The sequence below is a fragment of the Stegastes partitus genome, unplaced genomic scaffold (genome assembly GCF_000690725.1).
Source record: "Stegastes partitus isolate 25-593 unplaced genomic scaffold, Stegastes_partitus-1.0.2 Scaffold3642, whole genome shotgun sequence".
Taxonomy (NCBI): domain Eukaryota; kingdom Metazoa; phylum Chordata; class Actinopteri; family Pomacentridae; genus Stegastes; species Stegastes partitus.
The window spans coordinates 9,377-33,525 of record NW_007581373.1 but is presented as its reverse complement, the minus strand read 5'-3'; the positions used below and the strand labels follow the sequence as shown (position 1 = coordinate 33,525).

Sequence of the window (24,149 nt, the reverse complement as noted above, 5' to 3'; positions counted from 1 at the left end):
GCATTTTCTGTCCCCAGTTTAGCCTCTCAGGCATATTATCGTGCTTTAAGTATTTCTGCATCTCTATTCTGCTCTACTACCTACTTCTAACCAATAGACTATACACTAAAATAGTATTTTCATACTTTCCCATAGCTGTGTTATTATCATTTGAGTGTTACAGTGTGTTGTTTGGCCTGAAAGACAAAAATCTGGGCTACATTTGTATAAGCATTACAAGATTGTCCTCGCCTGCCATCTACTGGCCTGAATGAACAGCTGCTTCTCAGCTCACGGAGCAAATAGGCAAAGAAACTCAGAAAACTCAATCACAAATTTATTTACTGCATGCATTCATAGTATTACAGCATACTTTTGACAACAAGAGCTTTCAAAATGTAATGATATAATGGGCTATAAAGAAAAAAGTAGTGATATTAATGTAGCCAACGAGTTTTAGTCTCATGCCATGTTTTCTTTACAAATAGTGCTAAAATTACGAATGTATGTGTGTGTGTATTTGTGTATGAGTGTTTTCATGCTCATCAATCATTTCAGGGCTCCAATGGCTAAAAGTTAATATATTATTAACAAAAAAAACCCAAACAAAAAAAAATCAACTATAAAAACAATATGATAAAACACTTCAGATAAAAAGGAGCATTGGTAGTAACAAAATGAAGCTATACAGTTATATGTAATGCAGGTCTATCAGAGTATCTGACACCAGTCTGATACAGCGAAAGCGGTTCATATATATACAGTGCAAAAAGTGCTACAGTGGTTTCATCATGCTAGCTGGTGCATTATAAATAAGCTAAAATAGTACACTATACCCACTGAAGACATAATAATTATAGTTGAAAGCATTGTACAAGGTCTTGATATTATCATAAATTTCATAAACTTTGTCTGATGGCTGTTCTTCCTATTTAATATTGATATTACATTTGAGTTACACTTTTTTTTTTCTGAATACAGACACACAGACAGACTATGAATTTAATAGCAAACATCAACAAATGCATCTAAAAGCATGATGTGTGGAAGTTGGTGGAGAATTTGTCTGAGACAAGAAAAGGTAATACAAAACAACCCCATAATATAATTCATATTAAATGTGTTATCACTGCATATTCTTAGTTGCAAAGGAACAGGACAATATTTAAAACATCCAGAGGAATGCATGAAAGAATCCAGTGTATAATATCCAATTTTTATCACTGCACCGTTGGTACATAAACTTCTTTTCAGCTTTAGGATCAAGACGTATAATAGAACTTCCAAGCTGAAGCAGCTTCTGAGCAACGATGCATCATTTTAAAGAAATGATTGGGCATGCACCTGAAATGATTTATGCCATTTATTGCCCTACCAGCATTGTCCAGTTAGCAAAATACAGTGTAAGCTATTCCAGTGTTTCTTGAAATATTGTCAGTGTTGGACTTGTTGCATTTCAACTATCAGATGCTAAGAGCGGTCAGTGTATCTACATGTTCATTTCCTGTGATTTGTTTTCTTCTCCAGTCTTAACACACGTCATCCAGTGAATCTGCTAAAATGATCATGACTCAGGGACATAAGGAAGGATTTCTGTGTAGTTATTATGCACAAATCATTTCTGTAACATCTTGATGTTTCATTCAGTGCCACAACTGAGATAGAAATACTCCAAAGTATTCCCTCTCTGTACAGTGTTTAATCAGATGCAGTAGAGTCGACTGCAGCAGCCCCGACACAAAGGTCTGCTGTAGAGAGCCAGGATTTGCCAGTGTGCACTACTGAGGTATATTTATAATGCGAGTTGCAACGATTCACTGAGGCTCCTCTCCAGTGTATTAAACTATCAAAAAGTACTTTTGTTTTCAGGTGACACTGGTTTCAGTGTACATACAGATTCATAGTATCACAAAAGAAAACAAAAATGTGCGCAGTGTCGTCTACGATATTTTAGCCTGAACTTGCTGCTAAAAAGTAATTATGGTTCATATTAGGTATGGCAGACATAGTGATCAGCAATAAAGTGAGCTATAAACTTATGGGAGTTACTTTTACAATAGCAGTTAACAGTGGCACAACACAAGAGTCAGTGGCCGTCATCTAAAACATTTCCAGTGACAGAAATTTAAAAAAACAAACTTAAACAGTGTTTAAAACTCCAGTGATCACAGCAAAAAGAGATGTCTTAATGCATATACATATGGAGGGGATTACAGATGGGGGCAGTGGTACAATATATAGTTTGTTCTGTATGAATATCTTTAAAATAATGTACAAGAATGAGACAAAGCCCTATCCCATCACAACAGCATACAAATGGGAAAAAAACATGGTGTATTGTAAAGGCAGTGGGAAGCATCGTCTTCCTCCTCACACACAGCTGCTCTGAATGACGAAATGGTAGTCAGAGTATGATGAGGTTTTTCCTTCAGTGGCACAGCTCACTTCACCCTGTCAATGAAAAGAGTTAGAAATCATTAGTTGTCCACCCAGTGACTTTACCCAAACTTTGATCAAGAACAAACAGCAACCAAACCGCGCCCACAGTGTCTTAGGCCAAGTTTACTCACAGACAGGGAGACACGGAAGTGATAAGTGACGTCCTGGAAAGACAGCACAGGCACTGACCACAGGTGATGAGTCCCCTGAGAGCCAAACAGAAAGAATAACATGAGATAGTGAATGAGCAATTTACAGTAAGTGGGGAGACACATTTTGATATATATATATGATACTAGTTTCATATACGTGTGGTGGTAACATGAGGAAAAATGTTGTGTGTTTCATTGCGTACCTTTGTTGATGTACTCTGTTCACCGTAGAGCTCCGTTTCCGTGTGGTTGGGGCATAAGCGGCCCTTGGTTGTCCCACATTGTCGTACCCACACACTGTTCGTGGACCTGCAGTGAATTGTGAATGCTTTATTTTATAAATATTATTTCCTAGCAATTTCCTAATAATTTCTTGAACATTAAATACATTTTATGGGACTTATCATAGCAAAAAATACAAATAAAAGCTGGTGTTGTAGTGGCTTGTAGATAGTTGCGTTGAGTTAAAAAAAAAAAGAATCACAAATGTTCTTGAAACAACTGACATTTATTTTAGGCATTATTTTCTTCATAAAAGCTAAATGTCAAAAACATGCACACTCTGCATGTCAAGCTGACCTGCTGTGCACTGAGTACAAGACTCTGGGACTAAGCTGATTAGTAATTCATTTGAAGTAATAAATGACAGTGTACTAGTTATTAATCCCCCCTCTATTTCATGTGTTTGTTTCATGTGCATAATTAGAGTCAGATCACATGATTTTTTTTTTTCTAGGAAATTATTAGGAATTTACAGACCCATAAAATCAGACCTTACCATCGCACGTATGCAGTGACATACAGTAGATGGTGTTTGTATACTCACGTCATGTGCAAAGTGATTTGTGAGATGGAGGAATTTCTTTTTCCATGAAGTGATATTGTATAGCTGGAGTCAAAACAGAGAAAATATGCATCAATGTACAACATACCATCATTCCTGCCGTAATTGTGCAGAAGGTAAGTGGAAATATTGTAAAACTTATAAAAATTGCTTTAGCTACTGAGACACTTCACATCACATGTAAATAATCTGTCCAACTTCAACTCAAAATCAGTAACTTTTTGGTATATACCTGCAGCTCTCTGCTGTTGCACAACTTTGTGCAGTGATTTCTTGGTTTGTCTCCACGATATATACACTTGTGAGAGAGGGAGCTGACCTTCCTCCTGCAAAAAGAAAAAAAATAAGCTGTATTACAAGTACCAAACCATTCCTTTGTACAGTACGTAGACGAGCTGTGTTTGCAGTCGTCAAACAAATGGTTTGACTCTGTTTGCATACTGCATATTATGTGTGAGAAAAAAGTGCCATGCCTGGGCTGTGTTTGTGATTTTACCCTTTGCGTGTAGGCTGCGTTGTCTGCGTGGCACTGGCTGCTGCCCCCCAGGCAGACGGTTGGTGGCTCCCACACCGTCCAGGTCTGTAGAAACAGGCCTTTTGGACTTTGCAAAGTACATGGGTGCTGAGGTGTGACTCAGACGGTTTCTGTTGTGGCCATCCTTGTCCATGGGTCTGGACTTGGCCTTCTTCATAATAGTGCCTGGTGTGGGAACCAGGCTGCTTACACCTTGAGAAGAAAGATAATTGATATGGACAGAAAAACATATACATAATAGGAAAGCATTTGATATTTATGAATATACATTTCATACATATGTATATATTACCTGGTGTGGATTGGTTGTTACTCAATGTCAAAACAGTAGCTGATTGGTTGTTTACGGCTGTCGTCGAACAGCAACCTGTTTGAAAGCAAAGACAAAACAAAATCATGTGAAGTTAAACATATTCACTATGCCCTGAGTGGGCTGATTAACTTCAAAACTGTGAAGTTTGATTCTCGTGAAGACTTTCACTCACCTGGTGCAGGACTGGTGGACATTGGAGTAAATGCACTCTTACGTGAGGATCCCAGTGCAGCTCTTGACCTGAAATGACACAGTAAAGGAGGTCAGGAGGATGCTTGAGTTCAAATAATGATGCACTTCATAGCTAATGAATTTCAAAGTGCTTCAGTGTGTGACTCATGATCTCCTTTCAGACAGGACAAAAGAAACACCCCACTAAGCAATCAAAGATAAGACTGAAAGAGCAGATCGGAAATTGAAATAAAGCATGAAAGATGGGTGTTGATAGTGTACCATGGGCAGACAGGTGGACAGACAGTTACAGTGGCAGTGAAGATGGGCATCCAAGAGATGTAGAGAACACAGGAAGGAAGATAGCTACAGAAAGGAGGAACAGATTATATAGAAAGACATTAATGGAGAAGTGGAAACTGGTTTATTTCACTATAAAGCTTAATAGTCTGTGCAGTAAAAGCACATACCCGTCTTTCTCGGTGACGTCTCCTCTATGGTGAAGAGTGAGCACGTAAAGGACGGACATGGAAATGACACTGTGGACAAATGAAGATACAGGACATCATGAACATGTCACCACTGTGCATGGATGTAGCAGGTTTCTTGTCAGTTGTTAGTTCTACCAGTCCCTCCTCAAACACATGTTCTCTTCGAACCTGAAGGCCATGACAACGACCAGTGCCAGGATGGTCCCCTGCATGAACCTCTGACTGATGCAGCCCTGATCTGGAAGCGGACTCTGTAATATAATAATGGGAAACTGTTTGCGACGCTGTTCATCAGCTTATTACATTTTTAAAAAAACAACAAAAAAAACACTGGGATCACCACAGACCTTGCTCCCAGGTTTGACTGTCTTCTTCTTGAGTGGGCCGCTCCCTGTCCTGCTGAAATAGCTTCCTGATTGGCTACACAGACAAGAGAAACAAGAGTAATTTATTACGTCTCCTCTCTTCATACAAGATGCTGTCTGTGAATGTTTGACATCCTGATCCGAGGCGCATCCATTTCTTCTTGTTTCTTTTACCTGATCGTGCCTCCGCTCACGGTGCTCTTCATGCTGTCGAGGCGGCGCAGCTTGGCCAGTTTGCGGCTCCAGCGCTCCAGTTCATCTATACGAGTCTCCAGGTTGTCTGTCAGCTTACACAGCTCCTTCACCGCGCCGACGTTCTCCATAAAGATACGCTCCTTTGAAATTAGAGGAAGCAATCAGCTGATAGTGTGCGTGTTTAAACACTGTCTGTGAGCACTACGCTGTATGTCCATGTGTGCGTTCATTACCTTGTTGACAACTAACAGGTTGGGAATAGTCTCTCCATTGGCACACACAACATCACCCCCCTCCTTCACTGCTTCAGGCAGGATTTGTTGAACTTCTTGTGCGATCACTCCTGTACGAGGAATATGACAAGTGCAGAAGTAAAAAAGAGCAGCAAAAGCATAGACACAGGCACAGATAGATGACAAGTGTGCTTAACGATGCATGTGACAGATAAATATGCAAACATTGAGATGACAATGTGATAAAGTGTGTACAAAGAGATGAGATGTTGGAACCAAAGATTTAAACTTGAACAGAGGTTATTGATGGAGGTGTTACCGGTCTCTGCAGTGTTCTCTATGCCCACGGTGGCAGCAAACTCAGGCTTGTATTGATAATGGACGAGCCTCATCTGAGAAATCCGTTTTAAATTGTCTGTGGTGTCGACCTACACACAAACAGAATGACAATGACACCCATGTAGATGGCACGACAAGACAATACACATGTTGCAGATGAAAAAATGTGTGTCAAGTATAACAAAAAGACAGCTCAGTTTAACTGCACAGTCGGGGGACTGCGCTGAACATGGGTGCTTGGATGACATGATTCATGATGACAAGTACAAAACACAGTTTAGGAACACACGCTCTCTCACACACACACCATATTCATACACACAGAGTGTCATCCTGACCTCCTGGACATTTTCTTTGGCCCTGATGTCAGACGGGTGGACCAGAGAGCCCATGACCTTCAGGTTGCCGTGGACAACAAGGGCCTCGTCCGGTCTGTCTGTATTAATGCCGACTCTGCCGTGGTGGTAGACTGAGTCTGGCAGTTGGCCGCGCTGCCACAACACCTCGTTGTCACTTTCAAACTGGCCTGGGTTGGATGCCTGTAACAAACAAAGCAAAAGGGAACAGAGAATCTGTGATTCAGATATTAGGAGCATAAACTGAAAATATATTTAAAAAAATAAATACAATATTTCAAACAACAGTTCAGGAATACATGCTCATTTGCTTTCTTGTCAAGAGTTGATGAGGCAATGGGAAGACACTGCTCCCATCCCAAGAAACTGTTTGGCACATGACCACTATAAAACCATCCATTTGCACCCCTCTCATGCCATGATGAACCAGCTGTGTGGTGGTGAGAAAACAAGCCAGGCTTTGAATTTTTTTTTCTCTTTTTTGATTTGTCAACTCCCTGAATCCCTCAAACTTGCCAGAAAGTTTAAAAGGCCTTTTACCTTCAAGAAACCAAAATTACACTATTTATCAGAACCAGAAACTTTAAAAATAGAAAGAATCCTCAAATTTTCAACTTATTAACTGCTCAGCTGTGATGTGTTGTTCAGCTTTGATGTGTATCCAAATTTAAGAAAATTTTAAAAATGACCTTATTCTACATGTCTTATTATGAAAAGTGGCAAAAAAATGTTTAAATAAAACTGATTCTGTAACATGACCGAGTATTGGTAACACGTGCAGGCAAAGGGTTAAACATCTGTCTTTTCTTTTTTTCTTTCTTTCTTTCTTTTAAAAAAAAAAATTATTCATGGCGTTATAGCGTTTTTTGAGCTCTCTCTACTTCTAGCCATGTTTATACTGTTTCCAAATAGGTGCAGGACTTTATATGCTTGAGGTTCAGAGGGCTAAACAGCTATTTATGGTATTTTCATGGCAACACATGAATTTCTTCCCATATTTAAACTAATTTACATTAATTCTTCCCTATGATGACTGACTTTTTTCTTCACCTTCTAGTGTTGGTCAACATGCCATACAAACCCAGTATTTTTTTCTAGTACAAACATTTAGGGGATCTGACCTTGTGAGATTAGACTAACCATAATCACCCATTTCCTTCTGTTTTTGATGCTAATCAATTTATCCTACACATATGTGTGATTTCATTCTTATCGTCTAACCTCCTGCAAGAAAGCAAGCAAGCTTGGTCAGTGTTCACAAAATGAATAAAACTGTCAAGTAAGTTATGGTTTCCTGGAGGCCAACTGGCTATTAAAGGTAAATGATATAAATATCTAGCTGTCAAATATCTCTTCTAATTAAGCTTCTGCAGTTAACTACACAACCATCGCTGTTCAACAAAACCCATATATCTCCAAGTTTTCTGCTGAAATATGTTGCTTTATGCATTAAAGAGACTTATCTTGATTTTTCGGCTCAATATATTTATTTTTTTTAATGTGGTGATGCAAAAATCATGTATCACCACAAAGCAAATACTTTTTTCTTCGTTCATGAGAGGCTGACACTTGGAAGATACATGATTTTCACTGGACAACGTTAATACACTTCGTCGCATAATCTAAATTCTCCTCAACTGTGTATTTTGAAGTTTAATGAGGATCACAGACACACAGAGAGAGGGATGGAAAGAATGGAATGAAGAGAAAATGCTGAGAGCAACACAGTGATTTTGACATCACTGTGTTGCAGGAAGGTGTGTACAGCAGACCAAGAGAAAGGTGTCACATTCACAAGGGATATGATTGTTGTAGGAAGCAGACAGACATGGCCAGACGTTACCCTGACGATGATCCTCTCAGACACGTGAGCAGCCACAGTGTAGCTCTGACTGTGGGACTGTGCGTGCAGCGCCACCACCAGCATGAAATACCTGCAAAGGCAAAATGATCAGGGGCAGACGTGACCATTGGAGCTTTGAATGTGACCAGTTTTGTATGTTTGTGTCCGATGCCGTGTTTCTCACCTCTGATCGGGATTCGGTTTTCCCTTCTTCCTCATGTTATTTGCTGTGGTCTCGCTGAAGTGGAGCCGACCCACTGTGACCTTTGTGACCTGCTCTGGGGGCAAAGTGACGCTGGAAGAGACAAAAATCATAATGATGTAATGCAAAAAATCCTTCTGATGCAGCTTTACACTGGTTCTACTTTAATGAAGAGCTCAGACTCACAGCACTGGCTTGAAGGGCCTCTTGCTGCGGTCAGACTGTGACTGCTCCACACTGATGGACTGATTCATAGCTTCCACCTGACAATGAAGAGAGAGATAACATATGCATTAAACACTCTGCAGAGCTAATGCAACCAGTCACAACACTGCTGCATGTGTCACTGTGTTGTCCTTACCTTTACTCCATTGAGTTTGAGATAGAAACAATCGATGGGCTGCAGTCCATCACTTGTCTTGATGTATTTGGGATCCCCGAGCATGCCGATGTATACTGTGACCTGGAAGTGGTTCTTCTTCTGGCACACAAAAGCATCGTCAGCCAAGGAGAAGTTGAAGCCTTTGTCAGCGTCAACACGGTAGGTTGGCATCGGACTGCAGACGAGTACAGAAATGATCACACATGAATATTGTGAACAAGAAACATGTCACCTCACATTCGTTGTAAGTAAAATGCACATTGACTCTTTACTCCATTTTGGGGGATTCTGCTGGGGCAAGTCTATCAAGAAATTCACGTTTGGATTTAACTTAGACAGTTTAGTGAAGATTTTGTCATTGCATACTATTATTTTGGAAAGTACTATTAAGATGTTGAAACCTATTAACCTTCTGTCCGTCTTCATTGTTAAAGTGCTTCACCGGCCATTGATTCAAACCCCTGATAGCTTGTCTCTGTTCCTCAAAGCAACATATTTAGAAGGTTTTTTATTATTATTATTGAATAGGCTCTTCTTGCCTTCAGCTTGCTAACATATAAGTTAATTGCTCATATTAGAAGTTACAACTTGAGCACACCAGCTCACCTACGACTTCTTAAATACTGTGAAGCTACTGTGCAAAATAGCAACTTGTAATATTGGAGTAGTTCAGTCATATATGTTCGAACCACAAACTCATTCTGAAGACGAATAATGAAACAGAAAGTCCCACCCTGCAAGTTGACAGCGTTGATTCCTTTGATTTATTATGAAACCCTAAAAGTCTGAATTTGTGTTTTTGAGATCGGTACACTGCAGTTTCTCTGTAGTCACGTAAACTTTGCATCACTGCTTTGGACTCCTTCGGCCCCTCAGCTTCGGTTGTTCTGCCACAGGTTTTGCAACACTGAGGACTAAGAGCCTCTGAAAGACTTTGGTCTATTTTGAAACACATGAAAACCCTCTCTTCTTTTACGTAGGCGTGGTGTGCTAAAAGTTGTGATGGTCGACCAGGTGGTTTTGATAACATATCTGAAAGGTCTTGTGAGTTCATTCTAACCTTCCTCCCTATCTATACTTCTTTTTTATTTTGGCACTGCAAAAGCACAAGTAGGTGCACACTAATTTTTCCCTTTACCCCCTCCTCACGTTGTCTTTCTGAGCCGAAACCCTGCGCTGGTTCACTCCCCCGCACAGCTCACCACTGAGGAATTTGTAGACCTCTGCAACCCCGCTATTCCTTTGCTACTCCCGCTGTATACTTTGTTGAATTATGCATTTAACCAATTAAAACTCCTTTCATTTTTTTTGACTCTCTGTGGAGTGCTCTCTGTGCTTTTTGTTCCAAAACAAAGACCTCAGCATGTACAGGTATGCCAAAATAAATTCCACCCACAGCTCTTTGCAGTTGGCATCATACAGTGGTGTCCACTTGTTCTGCTGGTGAGGCTGCCACTTAATGCACTGATAATTTGGGTCCAGGTAGGCGTTGTCTGCATCCTGCATTAAACCTGCGACAAACAGTTTGAAATACCAGCTATTAAAGTGTGACCGACGAAGGTTGGGAATGTTTGCAACTGTTCTGTACAAATCTTTATCTTTGTGAGGATTTCAGGGGCAGAAAAGAGGAGGTGAGGTAGAAGAGGTCAGGTAGAGGAGGTGAGGAAGGAAAGAAAGATGCCTGCCTACCTGGTTCTTGTTTGATGATACCTGTGAGGATTTGGGAATTCAAGGTGCTGTTGGGAGAGTCGGAGTGCTTCCTCTTCTTCGCCTGGTGAACAGGGATGCCGCTGTGAGAGAAAACAGAAAGAGACATTACTATTTACTCCTTCCTTCCGTTACAGTACAAACTGCACAACACAACCCCTCCTTCCAGTGTGTCTTTGTAACTCACTCTTGGCCCTGAGGATGCTGCAGCAACTGATGGAGCATCTGCGTCTGCTGCATGTCTCCACTTCCGCTCGTGGCTGGTCCGATAGGATACTGCGATATCATGGGCTCAGGCTTCAGGTACATGTCCCGGTGCATGCTGGGATAGTGGCCGTGTGGCGGGAGGGGTGGCGTCGGAGTCATGTGACACATGTTCTCTGGTGTCATGGTCCTGATCATGTGAGGATCTAAAACAGAGCATAATGCTGATTTAAACATACTGCTGTTCCTCATGAATACATCTGATCACAGTCTGTCTGGTTTGCATGTCATGCTGCCGTTTGTTTGACTCTCCTCCAACCTCGGCTAAAGGTATTTTCCATTGTGTGGAACTGGAGGGATGCCCATCAGATAACACTATTCCACACCTTTTCACTAATAGGCAAGACCAACACAGGTGTGAGTGCCAAGAAACGACTTTGAGTTTTGTAGCTGCTTAACTTGAACACTGCCAAACATTCTTCAGCTGAAATAAATGAGCTCAGAAAATGTAATTTAGCTGATAAAATATGTCCAGATGATCTATGTAAGCTGTAAATTAGCAAGTGACAGACACCAGCTTCCTCTGGTGTCCTCCTGTATTGATTTGTTTGCAAATGAACTTGAGTTTCCTCTTGTCTTTATGTTCTCTTCAAATACCCTGAAGTGATGAGTAACAGATATTGACTTAACACGAGAAGTTCCTCTGACCCACTTACAGTCCAAATACTTTGAAAGTTTGAGTGCTTTCTACTGATTAAAGCACCGTTTCGTTGGTTACTTGCTCTCATGCACGCTTTCCTAAATAAAACTTTACTTTTTATGGAGACCAAAACAAAACACATTTCTTACCATTCACCTGCTGAGGAGAGTACGGCTCAGAGCTGGAGTCTGGAGGGGACTCAGGTAGTGTCCTAAAACAAAACAAGAAACAGAAGGCAATAGATGTTACATAAACACAAAAATATCAGGCATTTAAAATTCTATGTATCCTTAAAATAGTACCATGCTTGAAACCCTGGCTTATTTATTCCTCCTATTTTCTAAGCTGCCATCATATTTAAGGGAGAAACTCTCCTTTGGGATCACAGTCGTGTAGAGGTTCTTTACACAGGATTACGTGCGTCAGACTTTTTTTGCAGGATGTAATTTGACTCTCTTTCTCTCTGTCTCTTATCAGTCTCCCTCCCCCTCTTGACCAGCTAATGCTTTATTTGTACAAATGAAGCTTGATCATGTATTGATTGCGCAATGGTCCTGTAGTAGGGTGTGTGTCCGTGTGTGTGCACGCTTCAAAAAATATTGTCTTCTGCAGCAACTGATTTCATGTTTCAAGTGTGAGCTGCCAGGAGCATCTTGAGCATTTCTTGAACAATGAGTATTGACTTTGTATTGCCATTTTCTACTTCTTGCCCGCCAACCATGTGCTTTGCCGCTCACCCTGGAGCGTAATGGCCCCTGTGCTCAGGCTTGACGTGACCCTGCTGCTGCTGCTGCTGCTGCTGCTGCTGCTGCTGGTGTTGCTGGTGTTGCTGCTGCTGCGGTTGTTGTCCCAGGCAGGGGTAGCTGTGTCGGAGGCCCAGGGATGGACCTGGGGGGTAGGCGTTCTGACAGCTCGGGGGCCCGGGTGGAGGGGCTCCTTGGCGCAGTGGGATAGGGGGGCTTACACCACACACTAACCCTCCGGAGGAGGACACTCCTGCCTGGGGAGATGAGTAATTTGGTCCTGGGGTGCTGTGGACCTCTGAGAAACAGCTGGGAGAGAAAAAGAAGAAGAAAAAAGGCATTAGCCTTATCAGGAAAAACAAATTCCTTTGTAACGACATGATCTGATTTGGTTGGTGCATGTTGTTTTGACGTTGCTGGGTCGGTTCGGAGTCCCTACTGACATGTCAGTGCTATCGTCCTCCTTGCTGATGTACTCTTCCAGGATACTGGTGTCGATGTTGGCTGGCTCCAGAGAACTGGTAATATCATGACCTGTGTTGAAGGGAGGGTTGGGAACATGGAGGGGAGATGGAGAGCATCTGGGGATTAGCAACAGGAATCTCTCAGCAGCTCCACACAGTGCCACAGCAGCTCTGGTTTCAACACAAGCTGGTGTCGTAACAATCCCCTGTAAAACTTCTAACAACATAATGCTCATAAACGATGTGAACAGGTTGCACCATAAGGTGTATTAAAGAATTGAACTTGTTGATTACATTATATCAGTGTATCTATATCATGTCATTTTGTTAAAGATATGACGATCAAGTAAAACACAAGAACTGATTGGCTTACAGAGAATTTAAAGATTAATGTTTCAGGAGTGACCAACAGTCTACGGATGTGGTGGTAATCAACATTACACACTGATGACACACTGATGATTCAGTGCCTCTAACTGGTTACACATATACACTGGAATCACTGAGTTCATGGTTGAAGCTGCATTTCTGCTATTTAGAAAAAACACAATGTCATAATCACTACACAGATTGCGTTATCCGAGTTTCTTCTTCTCACTTCAGTTTTATTTACAATAACAAAGGCTGCTTCTTATCATTTTGTAAGGCAAGTTTTAAAAAACACTTTTTATGATGATATGGCACATAAATGTAATTAAGCAATTTAAGAATTTCCAAATTCTCTCCTTTTTTCACCCCTGGGTCATTTTCACTCTTTGATACCCAAAGCCTCCTAAATCCCAAACACATGACCCAACTTAATCTGTAAAACACCAACATGTAGAACAGGCACTTGCTTATGCATATATTTAGAACAGAGTGAATCACTTTGTATAGATAAATATGTCCTGCGGTACACAGAATAAAGAGAGATGTTCTTTAAAGCAGGCGCTGGTTGTCCCAAACTAAAGATGCTGGAAACAGAGTGACTGCGAGAGACGAGGGGGGAAGTCGCACAAAGGGGGTGAAGCAGAGGGTAAGGACCTGGTATAAAGAGGCTGGGCAGGCAACCCCAGTCTTTCTCCTTTTCTCTCGACCTCACATACACACTCACTCTTTCTCTGATAGATTAAGCAGCTACTCAGTTGGGAATGTGAGGAATTTTTGTGTTAGCATTGGAAAAAATTCTCCTTTTACTTTTTCATCTACTATTCACTCAGCTTTCACCATCAGGAACCAACATAAACGTCGCCTACTGGTGTTAATGTCACCGTTGTGCTTAACCCTCTGTATGCATTCCCACCGTTTGTTTAAAAAAGAAATAAAAAGAAAGATTTAGTGCAATATAATATCTGGTGACTAATATTTAAAGTAGAATTAACATCTCGTAACTTTCAGTCATTAAATCCACAAACCAAATCACTCGTCTCTAATCAAACTCCACTGTTTAACATTATAAATCCTTATGTTACTGATTTTTATGGGTGAAACTGGCTGTCTTTTTTTTCACAAGATAGAAACAGATGGTTAATGTCTCTTAATACATGCCAGTGCACGGGGAGAAAAGCAGGATGGTTCCCCTTAAATAAGATCCAGATGTGCACCCCACCCAAAGAGGCAGTAAATTTAAGCTGGCAGGCCTGATAACGAAAAATAGAGAGGGGAGGGTAGATAGATGGAGGCTGAGGAGAGTCGGGGCAAGAAAGGCAGAATGTAAGTTTAATGTCCATGGATGGAATGATGAGGAGAAAACGAGCAACAGAGCAGCAGTCAAGACCACCGTCGTGTCCAAGAGACAGTTGAGTTCAAGTCATCAGTAGCACAAGTTCAAGACCTAAACTGTTTTTATTTTATTTTTTTTTAAAGTTAGATACTATATCGTCTTTCACTCAGGGCTATCAATGGAATAAAAATGTGCACACTGTAGGTATAATCAACTATTTGTTAAAGTAAAACATACTGTAGCTATACTTTGCTTATTTAAATTCTGATAATCACCTCCAAAGCAGCGATGTGCGTGCTATCAGGATGAGAGCTGAGAATATGTTGACTTGACTTGAGCATACAAGAGGAAAGACATTCAACAAAGTCATTAAAATTACTGAAACCTGCAATAAATCATTTTCTTGGCCACTTATGAACATAACAGTCACATATCATCAACTTTTAACTTGATATAACAAATCTATTTGCTTATTTATAGATTAGAATTCCTGTGCATTCATTTTTGTGGCCATCTGGAAAATGTAAATCCAACATTTCCACTGTTTTAGTTCCGTTTTCATCTCCACCAACAGCTGAGGGAAATAATGGGCTCAGCTCCTTATAGCTGTCATTACTTCACTGGGCACCAAAAAGCTTTTACCCTGAGGATGACGACAGCGAGTCAAAACAGTAAAATTGTGAAAAAAAAGTAGCAATTCTAGCTCCTTTAATTTACACAGAACCTTTAAAAGATTGGTGCATGTGATGTTTCATGTGCCCATGTTAAACCTTTGTATATTTAACCGTTAGATTTTGGAGTGGAACAACAGTAATACTCTTATGTAACGGTTAATGCTATGCGCCAAGAGATAAGAATATTTTATGATCGCAAACTCAAGTGCAAAAATGAATCTTATTTATAGCCTCCATCCATCTATCAATCTCCATGTATTGTATGTGGTCATGCTAGGCCTTTTCTAAGAGTTTTGTAAAATTATGTCAATAAATACTAGTTGAAACTGATTAAAAAAAAAAAAGCACAGCTCGTCACATTGATCACTGTGGGGGGATGAATGAAACATTAAAAAGATATGACAAGTGGTTCAGCGTCGATACACGAAATGTCAGATTGCATTTTTTCATTGGTGCGATAAGATCACAAGGGCTAGTTGTGAGCTGGACAGAACAAACAAAGTTGGTGTAGTGAGAAAAAAAACCACAAGACCATGACGTTAACACCATCTCAAGACCAGGGATCAAATTCTGCGGCACTAATATAAAGACTGAGTACATTCAGCCACACTGCTTCTCTTGTAACACATCATCTGATGAAGATGAGCACTGAGATCAGATAAAATATCTTTGTTCCAACTTGAAGACACTGTCACCGTTGTGACTTAATAATAAGAGGTAGGTTGTAGTTTAGGCTGCACTTGAGTGTTTTGTGTGAGGGGGAAAAGAAGAATAGAAACATAAATTAAGTAACTGTAACCTCCAAATCATTGAATCAGTTCAGCGTAACTCGCTGTGAACTGGATGTGTAAATTTCCCTGTCCTCTATGTTTTTCTCTGTCCAGCTGTGTTCAACGACGAACAGTGAAATGATTGTCAGTCCAACTTCGATACAGACTCGCCTTTTGAGAGATTAGGGGCTGTGAGGGGAGTGTGTGTGTCTGTGTGTGTAGGCACACGCGTGCAAGTGTGAGCGCGCACTTGTTTGTGTGTGTGCGAGTGTTATGCTACCAATTCAATGCCTTGGTTGTAACACAGAGGACTGAGTGTGTGAGCGCCCATTAAACATTATTTGACTCATATCATTCAGTCAAAAGCATGTTTTACCTTTTCTTTCCATGTTTTTTTAAAAAGAATTATTCAAAATGTTGTCTTTGTGTCTCTGCCTCTGGGATGAGATCATGTGGCTCTTACATCCGTTGCTTGACATCTTCATGGATCACAGACTTCACAAACTCTAGATGTGTCATGCTGACTGTCTATACTGTACATCCATGTTGCTTTAAATGTCTCTTTGTCTCAGAAGGGAGATCCCTCCTCATGTCATATGCTGTACAGATTCTAAAGTTCCTTGACACAAATTTGTGATTTCAGTTAAATTTAAATTAAACTGCCTTGACTTAATTGTCATCAGCACCACTGATAGTGAAAAAGTAAATACAAAAAAAACCTCTGAAGGAACACAAACAGTACATTTTAGCAAAATTTCTTGACTTTCCTGATTTTTGCCTCCAAATGAGATTTGCATGTGCTCACATGTGCGTGTTAATAATTAAACACTTTCAGACTAACTTAACGAAGAAGGAACAAAGTCCATGTGATTATCAAACAGCTAGACTAGAATGAACTTGGCTGCACCAGTGGATACACCTTTTAAAGAGTGAACATCAATACAGAACATACTGAGGCAACAACAAGAAGAAAAGCTTGAACATTAAGTGACATTTGCAGAGTTTGTACATTGGTAGTCGACTGCAGTAAAGAAAGAGCTGCCGAAAGTCTTTCTCCTTTATCTCTGGACACTTTTGGATTTCATTTAAAATTGCCATAAGCCTGATTTCTTGATTTTTCTGTTTTCTCAGCCACATTTGGCTGACACACAAAAATCCACTAAAAATAACCTGATGGATCCCAGCAATGTCAATACAATCACTGTCCACAAGCAAACAATCTCTCAGCTGTTCTGGAAAATGCAGCTCAGTCTAGAAACATGGGGACCGTTCCTGCAGCGCACAGTTGAACACACACACAGACACGGATAGTAAACGAAAGAAGAATGTTTCGAATCATCGCTACAAAGTGTTAGACAGGTCTGACAGAGCCCGAGATTTGCGGACCTTCTGGGTTTTGTTTACGAGACAGAGTTACTGGTAAAAGACTGAGAAGCATCACTATGACACAGAGATTATGAAGCGGTATGAGCAGAAAGCCCCTAATCAGATAGAGACTAATAAATCACATCTCGACAGAAGCAGAGCGGACAGAGCGGCTCAGAGTACCTGCACGTAGCCAAAGCATGTTGAAGTCCTTGAGATGAAAACACCTGAAACAGAAGATGAGAAGAACAATTCCTGTCTATTTTTCACATGTTTCCCTGCTCGGGCTGAAAGACTTTCTTCTCTAGACCAGAGAGTCGCAGATCAGGCTAACAAATGTGTGCGTGTGTGTGTGTCTGCGCGTGCATGCCTTAATGCAAAAGCATATTGTGTATGTGTATGTGTGTGTGTGTGTGTGTGAGAAAGGCTCGGAGAGTGTTATAATGAGGATTATTTCCCAGTCATGAGAAAGGGCTGTACCAGGCTACCACACACAGTCCTTGTCGCACACAAGCACTGGTCGCACCGGCGGACCTGGCTCAGAAGATTACAGGAGTAACGAGGCTGGGACCAGGACACGGAGAGAGGCTGGAAAATAATGAAACGCTTCAAATGTGAGGTCGAGTTCGAAGGCCGGCGCGAGACAGAGTTACAGAGACATGGCGAGACAATGAGAGAAGAAGACACTGAGAAAGAAAAAAGAAAACAGGAAAGAAAGTATAGAACGTATAACAACATGTAGAAGACTACGAAGAACTTTCTTACACTGGCATCCCTCAGAATTTAGATTTTTTGTTTTAAACAACTACATTTTGAACACACAACATTTCGAAACCTGCAGCTGTGGCTAGTAATTAATAATAAAATGCATCAGGACATTTGAAATGAAACATCTCTGACTCTTCGCACTAAGCAACAGTTGTGTTACCATTTTTACACCTAAACATGACCACAAAAAAGTGACTCAGTCCCATGAAGTCAAGTTTAACCATAAACAACATTCACTAGCCGAGGATTACTCAGTTGGCACTCTGCACTGATGGGAGTGAGGCCCAACAATGAAAAATAAAACCTACTCGAAAGCACAGTAAGCCTGACCGCTCAAAAACAATACATTCCTAAAGCAGCAATTCTCTGCCGAAGCCATAAATCAGAGGAACCATCCAAACTCAGTCCGTTTCACACAGGTCCTACAAGATGGACGGCAACCTTCTCAACCATTATTCACAACTACTGTGGGAGTGCAGCAATGGGAATCTTCATATGTAGTAACTCAGGTGATGAGTTGTTCATGGATGAAGAACATGATTAATCCACTTTTAGATTCAGCTGGTGAGGAGGCCAAAGTTTTACATTCGGCAGGTAACAACAGAATCTTTCACCTGCATGAGCTCATTTCAAACTGATCGTTTGAAATGCTGTGATTCTGTGGATGGCAACGACAGTAGATCGATTCACTGCTGTCAACCCAAACTCAAACGTCTTAACAACTACTGGGTGGACTGACATGAAGTGTACAGACATTCATGTTGCCCAGAGGACTGATCCTTATAACTGTGTCCCACCATCAGGAAACACTTTGTCCAATACTTAATTTATGATCAAATATCTGCAAAAGCAGTGGAATTCCCACCAGCATCATACACTTACATTGCATTCTTATTTAATACCTACTCCTACAAGTATTCTAACAACTGCTTTATTATGTGTTACCTTTTTGTACCTAAATTACTGCAAATACATTGAAAGCTTTGGTCCCAGCTTGTGAGAATTTTTGGTTTTCTTTTATGTGTCTGTAAACTAAATTACTTTTAGATGGTATTATAACACCTCTCTATAACATTTTTTATAAATATTAAAGCGTTTAATAATGAAAATAATCAACAATTACAGACAGTTGACGCTACAAAGGAAAAACAGAAACCATTGAGCTCTACAGTTAGAGGATCCAGTGGTTCTGTTACGCTGTCGGGGGCATTTTGCAGAGATGATTTGGGACCACTTATCAATCAGTACAAAGTTGATCTGAGTGATCACCTTTATCCTACAATGAAACACTTCCATCCTGATGGGAATAGTCTCTCCCATTGTGACAATACATCCTTCCACAAGGACTCGCTGAATGGTTTGATTTGAAAATATATAATCATATGCTTTGACCTTTGCAATCAGCAGATCTCATCCCAATTGAACACTTAGGGGGAGATTTTGGACTGACATGTTAAACAACCCTCTACACCAGCATCATAAAAACACCAGATGAGAAAACATCTTATGCAATGATTGTGTTTATCCCTCCAGTGCAGTTCAGAGACTCAGTGAGAATCAAGAAGCAGTAAAGCTGGTTCAATGCCATACAAAGACACTTTATGTTTTCCTTTAATTTGTCACACATCTGTCATTGTTAAAAATAATTACTAGTTGCAGTTCTAATTCTGATTTTAGCATTGAAAGCTCTGCTGAGTGTCAGTGCAGCCTCACAGAAACTCTTATAATGACACTGCTGGATCCACAATTATTTCAGTGGCAGAAAAACGAAGAAAGAAATGTTCATTTTAATTCTGATTGTACACAAATGTTTCAGTTCTTACTCATTCTGAGCCTATAAAATGTAGCACAGTCAGCATGACTTATCATTTAATCCAGTATTTGGTTGACTTTGGATGGGGCATTACTTGCAACCCAACACAACGACGACAAATCCAAGCGATCCTTTGTTTGAGCACACGCTGCCCGTGGTTTGTTGTCTAAAGTGAGTCAGAGAGGAGAAGGTCAAGTTTTGATGGGGTTGGTGGTTTTAGTTTCTCTCAACAGGCCAGCCTCTCTCCACCCTGAGTCTGCACTATCTCACCTCCTCGCCCCGTCTGCTCACTGTCACTCTAATGGAGTCAGAGAGAGCGAGAGGCCAAATACCCAAAGAGACACACCAGTCTCACCTCATTGTGTTTTAACAGCCACCAGGGCTATGCCAGGAATGTACATTAATGTGAATGTATACATATTTCACTAATCCTATTAAAACACAGTTTACCAGCGCTGAAATCCATTAGTGTGCTGAGTGTGTGTGTGTGTGTGTGTGTGTGTGAGCGAGTGTGTGTTTGTTTTAGACAAAGGCCAAAGATGAACAGGCACCTATTCTAACTTATTATTAATTATATAATACACAAAGTCTCAGTGGTAATACATAGTTTTTACATTGATTTAAATTCAAAGTTGATTCCCTAAAGTTTTAAATTCATGAACAGACATAATTAGTTGGTCAGTATCACTTGGAATGGCTAAAAAGAAACTAAGAAAATAAGCATCTAAGTCAGCACCTACTGTATACTACTTCTCCTGGACAAGTTGACATTTTAGTCCAAGCAAGAGTGGCTGAAATAAAGCCAAAGTAAGAACATGTCTCTTACTCCCAAAGCAAGAATGTAAACACACTAAATTCCTGTCAGAATGGCGAGGAACCTCTGACAGTCATGGATGGCTGTGTATATTTAAGTCAGCACTGTGTATACTATAATAAAGTGCAAAGTGTCCTCACAGATAACTTATTATGTGGTGCTTGTTTTTATGTGCACCTGACTCCTCCTGGAACGCTTGTTTATTGGATAACAAACTAATGAAAGTGAATTATGAATTCATTCACAGGATGAGATGTGAAACTTACTGCAGGAGTAGATCAGAAGGAACCGAAAAAGGTTCACAAAGTCGTGAATATACTAAAATTGTGAGTGATTAATTGAGCTCCATTCAGGCAACGCTTTCAAGTCACACATTTCAACTCAAATGTGCTGAAGAAGGTTTGTAAATTATAACCAGAGAAACCAATCAAGCTCTTATTGTATATCAGTAGGTTCACCAGCTAAAATCTGAAGTGATTTAAAGTCACAAAAAAATGACATTGTTCCTCTGCGAAGCATAATTTTTGTTCTGAAACACCAATTACTTATTTTCTGAGCTCATGTTTATGTTCATTTGCAATCTGATGATGAAAAACTGCATCACTGCCTGAAGTCACATCGCTCATGTCTCCAACACACATTGTGCCACAACACACTTGCAAAACACACCATTTATCTTGACTTGAATTCCTACACCCTTTCAACCCTCAACCCCACCCTCCTCCACCTCTTTTTTCTCCCCCCTGAGGATTCCCAGTTTAATGTGATCTGTTACCCATCAGCAGCACTTTTGCTCCCCGCACCCTCCTGAATTCTTGCAATTTTGCTTTTTAAAGGGAACAATAAAGAGGAAATTTTAAAGCGGAAAAATTAACAGTTTATTATGTTTGGCAAACTTCCTCCTAAAAGGCACTAATTTAAGATCACTGCAAATATTTGTTTTTTTTTTTAGTGTTGACCACCTGCCATGTCTAGTGTGTGCAGACAGTTTAAATCAGGCTTTTGGACACTGAGGTCACACTGTATGTGCAACACACCAGGTAGTAGAACTTGGAGGTGACAGAAAAAAACACGTTTGTCTTCATGAAAAAAACTATTTTTTTCAGAGTGGTTGTTAAAGTAAAAAGACACATCTGTCTGCTCTTGTTATAATGTGTGCAGTGAGTCTAACATATATGTAGGCTGTATATTTAAAAAAACAAACGTTCTTACCTTCAAAAAATCTCTGTAACGCTTCTGTTTCATCTACCACGTCCATCCTAGCGGGTCCCACATAAAAAATCCATTAAAGTCTCCCCTTGTCCGAACGAAATGAATTCGGATTGGGGGAAACTTTCACATATACATCACGGAATCCAGATTATGATCGACTTTCTTCTGGTTTCACTTCACATAAATCCACCGCTTGCGCACAACTTGTGTCTCCTGTTCAGGCACTTGGCACTGAATTGATGGTCCTTATTGCCAAACGCCTCCAACTGACGCTCTGCTTCAGGACACAACTGTACAGTCTCGGCAGTTTTCTTGAATTAAAATGCCAACAAGAATCCATACGAGAAAAACGTTAAGAAATGTCCCTTCAGACGCACCTTCGCTTCAGCTGCCACAAGAGTCATAATAAACTTTGGTTTACTTTCTCAGAATTCACCATCGGTCGCTGGAGAAAATGGCAAAAAGTCGTGCGTAAAATAGAAAGTTTTAGAAAAAGCTGTGCGTAAAAAGTTGTTTAAAGTAGATTCCAGAGTTCCTGAAGCTGATTCTCTTCCTCGTTTGCCTCTCAGACAGCATGTGAGCAGCAGAGTCGGAGGAGAGGAGGCAGGTGAGGGATGTGAGCCAGACTGCTGCTCTGAACAACTTGGAGTGAATGTAAGGACGCATAGTTTACATGGTGTTCAGCGGATGGTTATTTGTCATACATTTTGATTTTAACATTTTTATCTTGAATAAACTACAACATTACTTATTTATCAGTCGATTAAACGAAAACAAGTGTTTTTGTAATCAACTTAATATTTCTGCCATTTCTCAAGCAAAAACACCAAATGTTTTCTGTTTGGAGCTAATGGGAGTTTGGTGCTGATATCTGTCATTCAGGATCCCAAATAAAATGTGTTCCAAACTGTCAAATAAATCAGGCGTTTTCAAGATTTCTGCACTGGAAAGATTTTCAATATGTTTAGTACACAAAATCGTCCATAATTAAAATGATCTTTAATGTCAGTCATTCCTTCTATTGTTTTAAATTTGAAATGAATTTTCTTTCTTTTTCTTTTCTTTTCTTTCTTTTTTTTTTTTTAAAATTTGAACTAGTAAAAAACCATCTTATAAAGCTTTCAGTCAAAGCAGTTTATGTTAAATTTGGTTTCTAATACATTTTGTGGGGACAAACTTTAGAAATCCAAATCTGACTATATGTCTATATTATGTATGGCGTCTCTTTCTGTCCTGAAACAGGGATTTCTTGTGTGTTGGTGTCCTGTATCAAGGGTTTTTTTATTATTCTAATAGAGGCTCAGAGGCCTCTGAGGCATGTTTCTGATTTTGTGGCCTGAAAAAATTTAAGTTAACTTGACTCTAATGTACTTTTTTAAAACCACTTTTCACAATTAAAACAGCATAAAGCCCAGAGAAGAGGAGGGCTTCCAACATTTGATCGATTTTAACAGCAGATTACACTTGATCTCATTATTACATTTCATTGAATCTTCCAAAACTTTTAGTGAAACTTTAGTACAGTCAGCTTTGGGGTTTAAAATATGTTTGTGGGGGCTTTAAAGTAAAAAAAAATGTCTCCAGCTTAAACAAGCATACAGCAACAGGAGTGTTTTGTGTCAAGGCTTCCCGAGGGGAGGATTTGAGGGGAATGATCCATTTCTCTCAACCTTATCAGCTGCATCCCACCCCCCCTTATAACAATGCCACTGTGTGCAGCCCCCGCAGCCTTGACGCCCACCTCCCCCCTCGCCCACATGTGAGATGCTGTTGTGTTGTCTTGTTCCCCCACAGCTGGAGCATCTCCCTCTGCAGCTCCTCCACCCCTCTGCTCTTCCTCCATTCACCCCAAACAACGCCTCCGTTCTTCCAGCCACACTATGCAGATTGTTTCAGAGGACAAGCAAGAAAGAGAAACAGATAGAGGCTGCGGGGGACAATGAAACAGCTGGCTATGTTAAAGCAGTTCATTTTGGTATTCTGTATTTCTTATCTCATATAGCTCTGTAACTGTATGTGTGTGAATCAGTGCGCTGCGTACTTATGCTATCTTGCATGTTGCGTGGATGTAAACCCTGCTAACAAAGTCTCATGTGGAGACCCTCCTCCTGTAAACACATCATCACAGGAATAATTATACATTTTAAGGATAGCATTAGATGTAGGCTAATGTTTGGGTTAAAGCATGTGAAGTTCAGGGAGTAAATAGAAGTCGAAATGTCCTCCTGTACACTGCAGTCATAATACACTGAAGTAATCATCTGACAAATATAATGTCTGACAAACTGTGTCATGATATACTAACCTTATGGGCTATGTGAATGAGGTTATTAGTCTCATTACTTACGTGTGCAGTGTACTGTATTGCACTGAT

At 40.3% G+C, this 24,149-nt stretch overlaps 2 protein-coding genes across 3 annotated transcripts in view; both read right to left on the bottom strand.

Annotated features, from left to right (window-relative positions):
* Positions 1-24,149, bottom strand: part of tmem258 (transmembrane protein 258) — a 32,175-nt gene that overhangs the window by 3,048 nt on the left and 4,978 nt on the right. The window contains exons 1-3 of one of the 2 annotated variants that reach the window (XM_008306312.1): positions 18,199-18,203; positions 16,701-16,704; positions 9,161-9,169 (exon numbers count right to left, since the gene is read on the bottom strand). The gene's annotated coding sequence lies outside the window, so the exon portion shown is untranslated. Of the gene's footprint in view, positions 1-9,160; positions 9,170-13,489; positions 13,493-16,700; positions 16,705-18,198; positions 18,204-24,149 lie in introns of those variants that run through there. The other variant, XM_008306313.1, reaches the window with a different exon arrangement.
* myrf (myelin regulatory factor) lies at positions 304-22,324 on the bottom strand. Its single transcript, XM_008306314.1, has 26 exons — positions 21,776-22,324; positions 12,637-12,727; positions 12,188-12,502; positions 11,600-11,661; positions 10,734-10,956; positions 10,529-10,629; positions 10,236-10,350; positions 8,819-9,014; positions 8,644-8,720; positions 8,440-8,550; positions 8,256-8,346; positions 6,395-6,595; positions 6,037-6,145; positions 5,718-5,827; positions 5,464-5,624; positions 5,272-5,344; positions 5,093-5,175; positions 4,904-4,972; positions 4,435-4,502; positions 4,242-4,316; positions 3,911-4,141; positions 3,647-3,740; positions 3,397-3,459; positions 2,774-2,879; positions 2,550-2,624; positions 304-2,430 (listed from the first exon to the last, which is right to left on the bottom strand). The coding sequence occupies exons 1-26, from the start codon at positions 21,819-21,821 to the stop codon at positions 2,350-2,352; spliced, it is 3,027 nt and encodes a 1,008-aa protein (XP_008304536.1). The 5' UTR covers positions 21,822-22,324; the 3' UTR covers positions 304-2,349.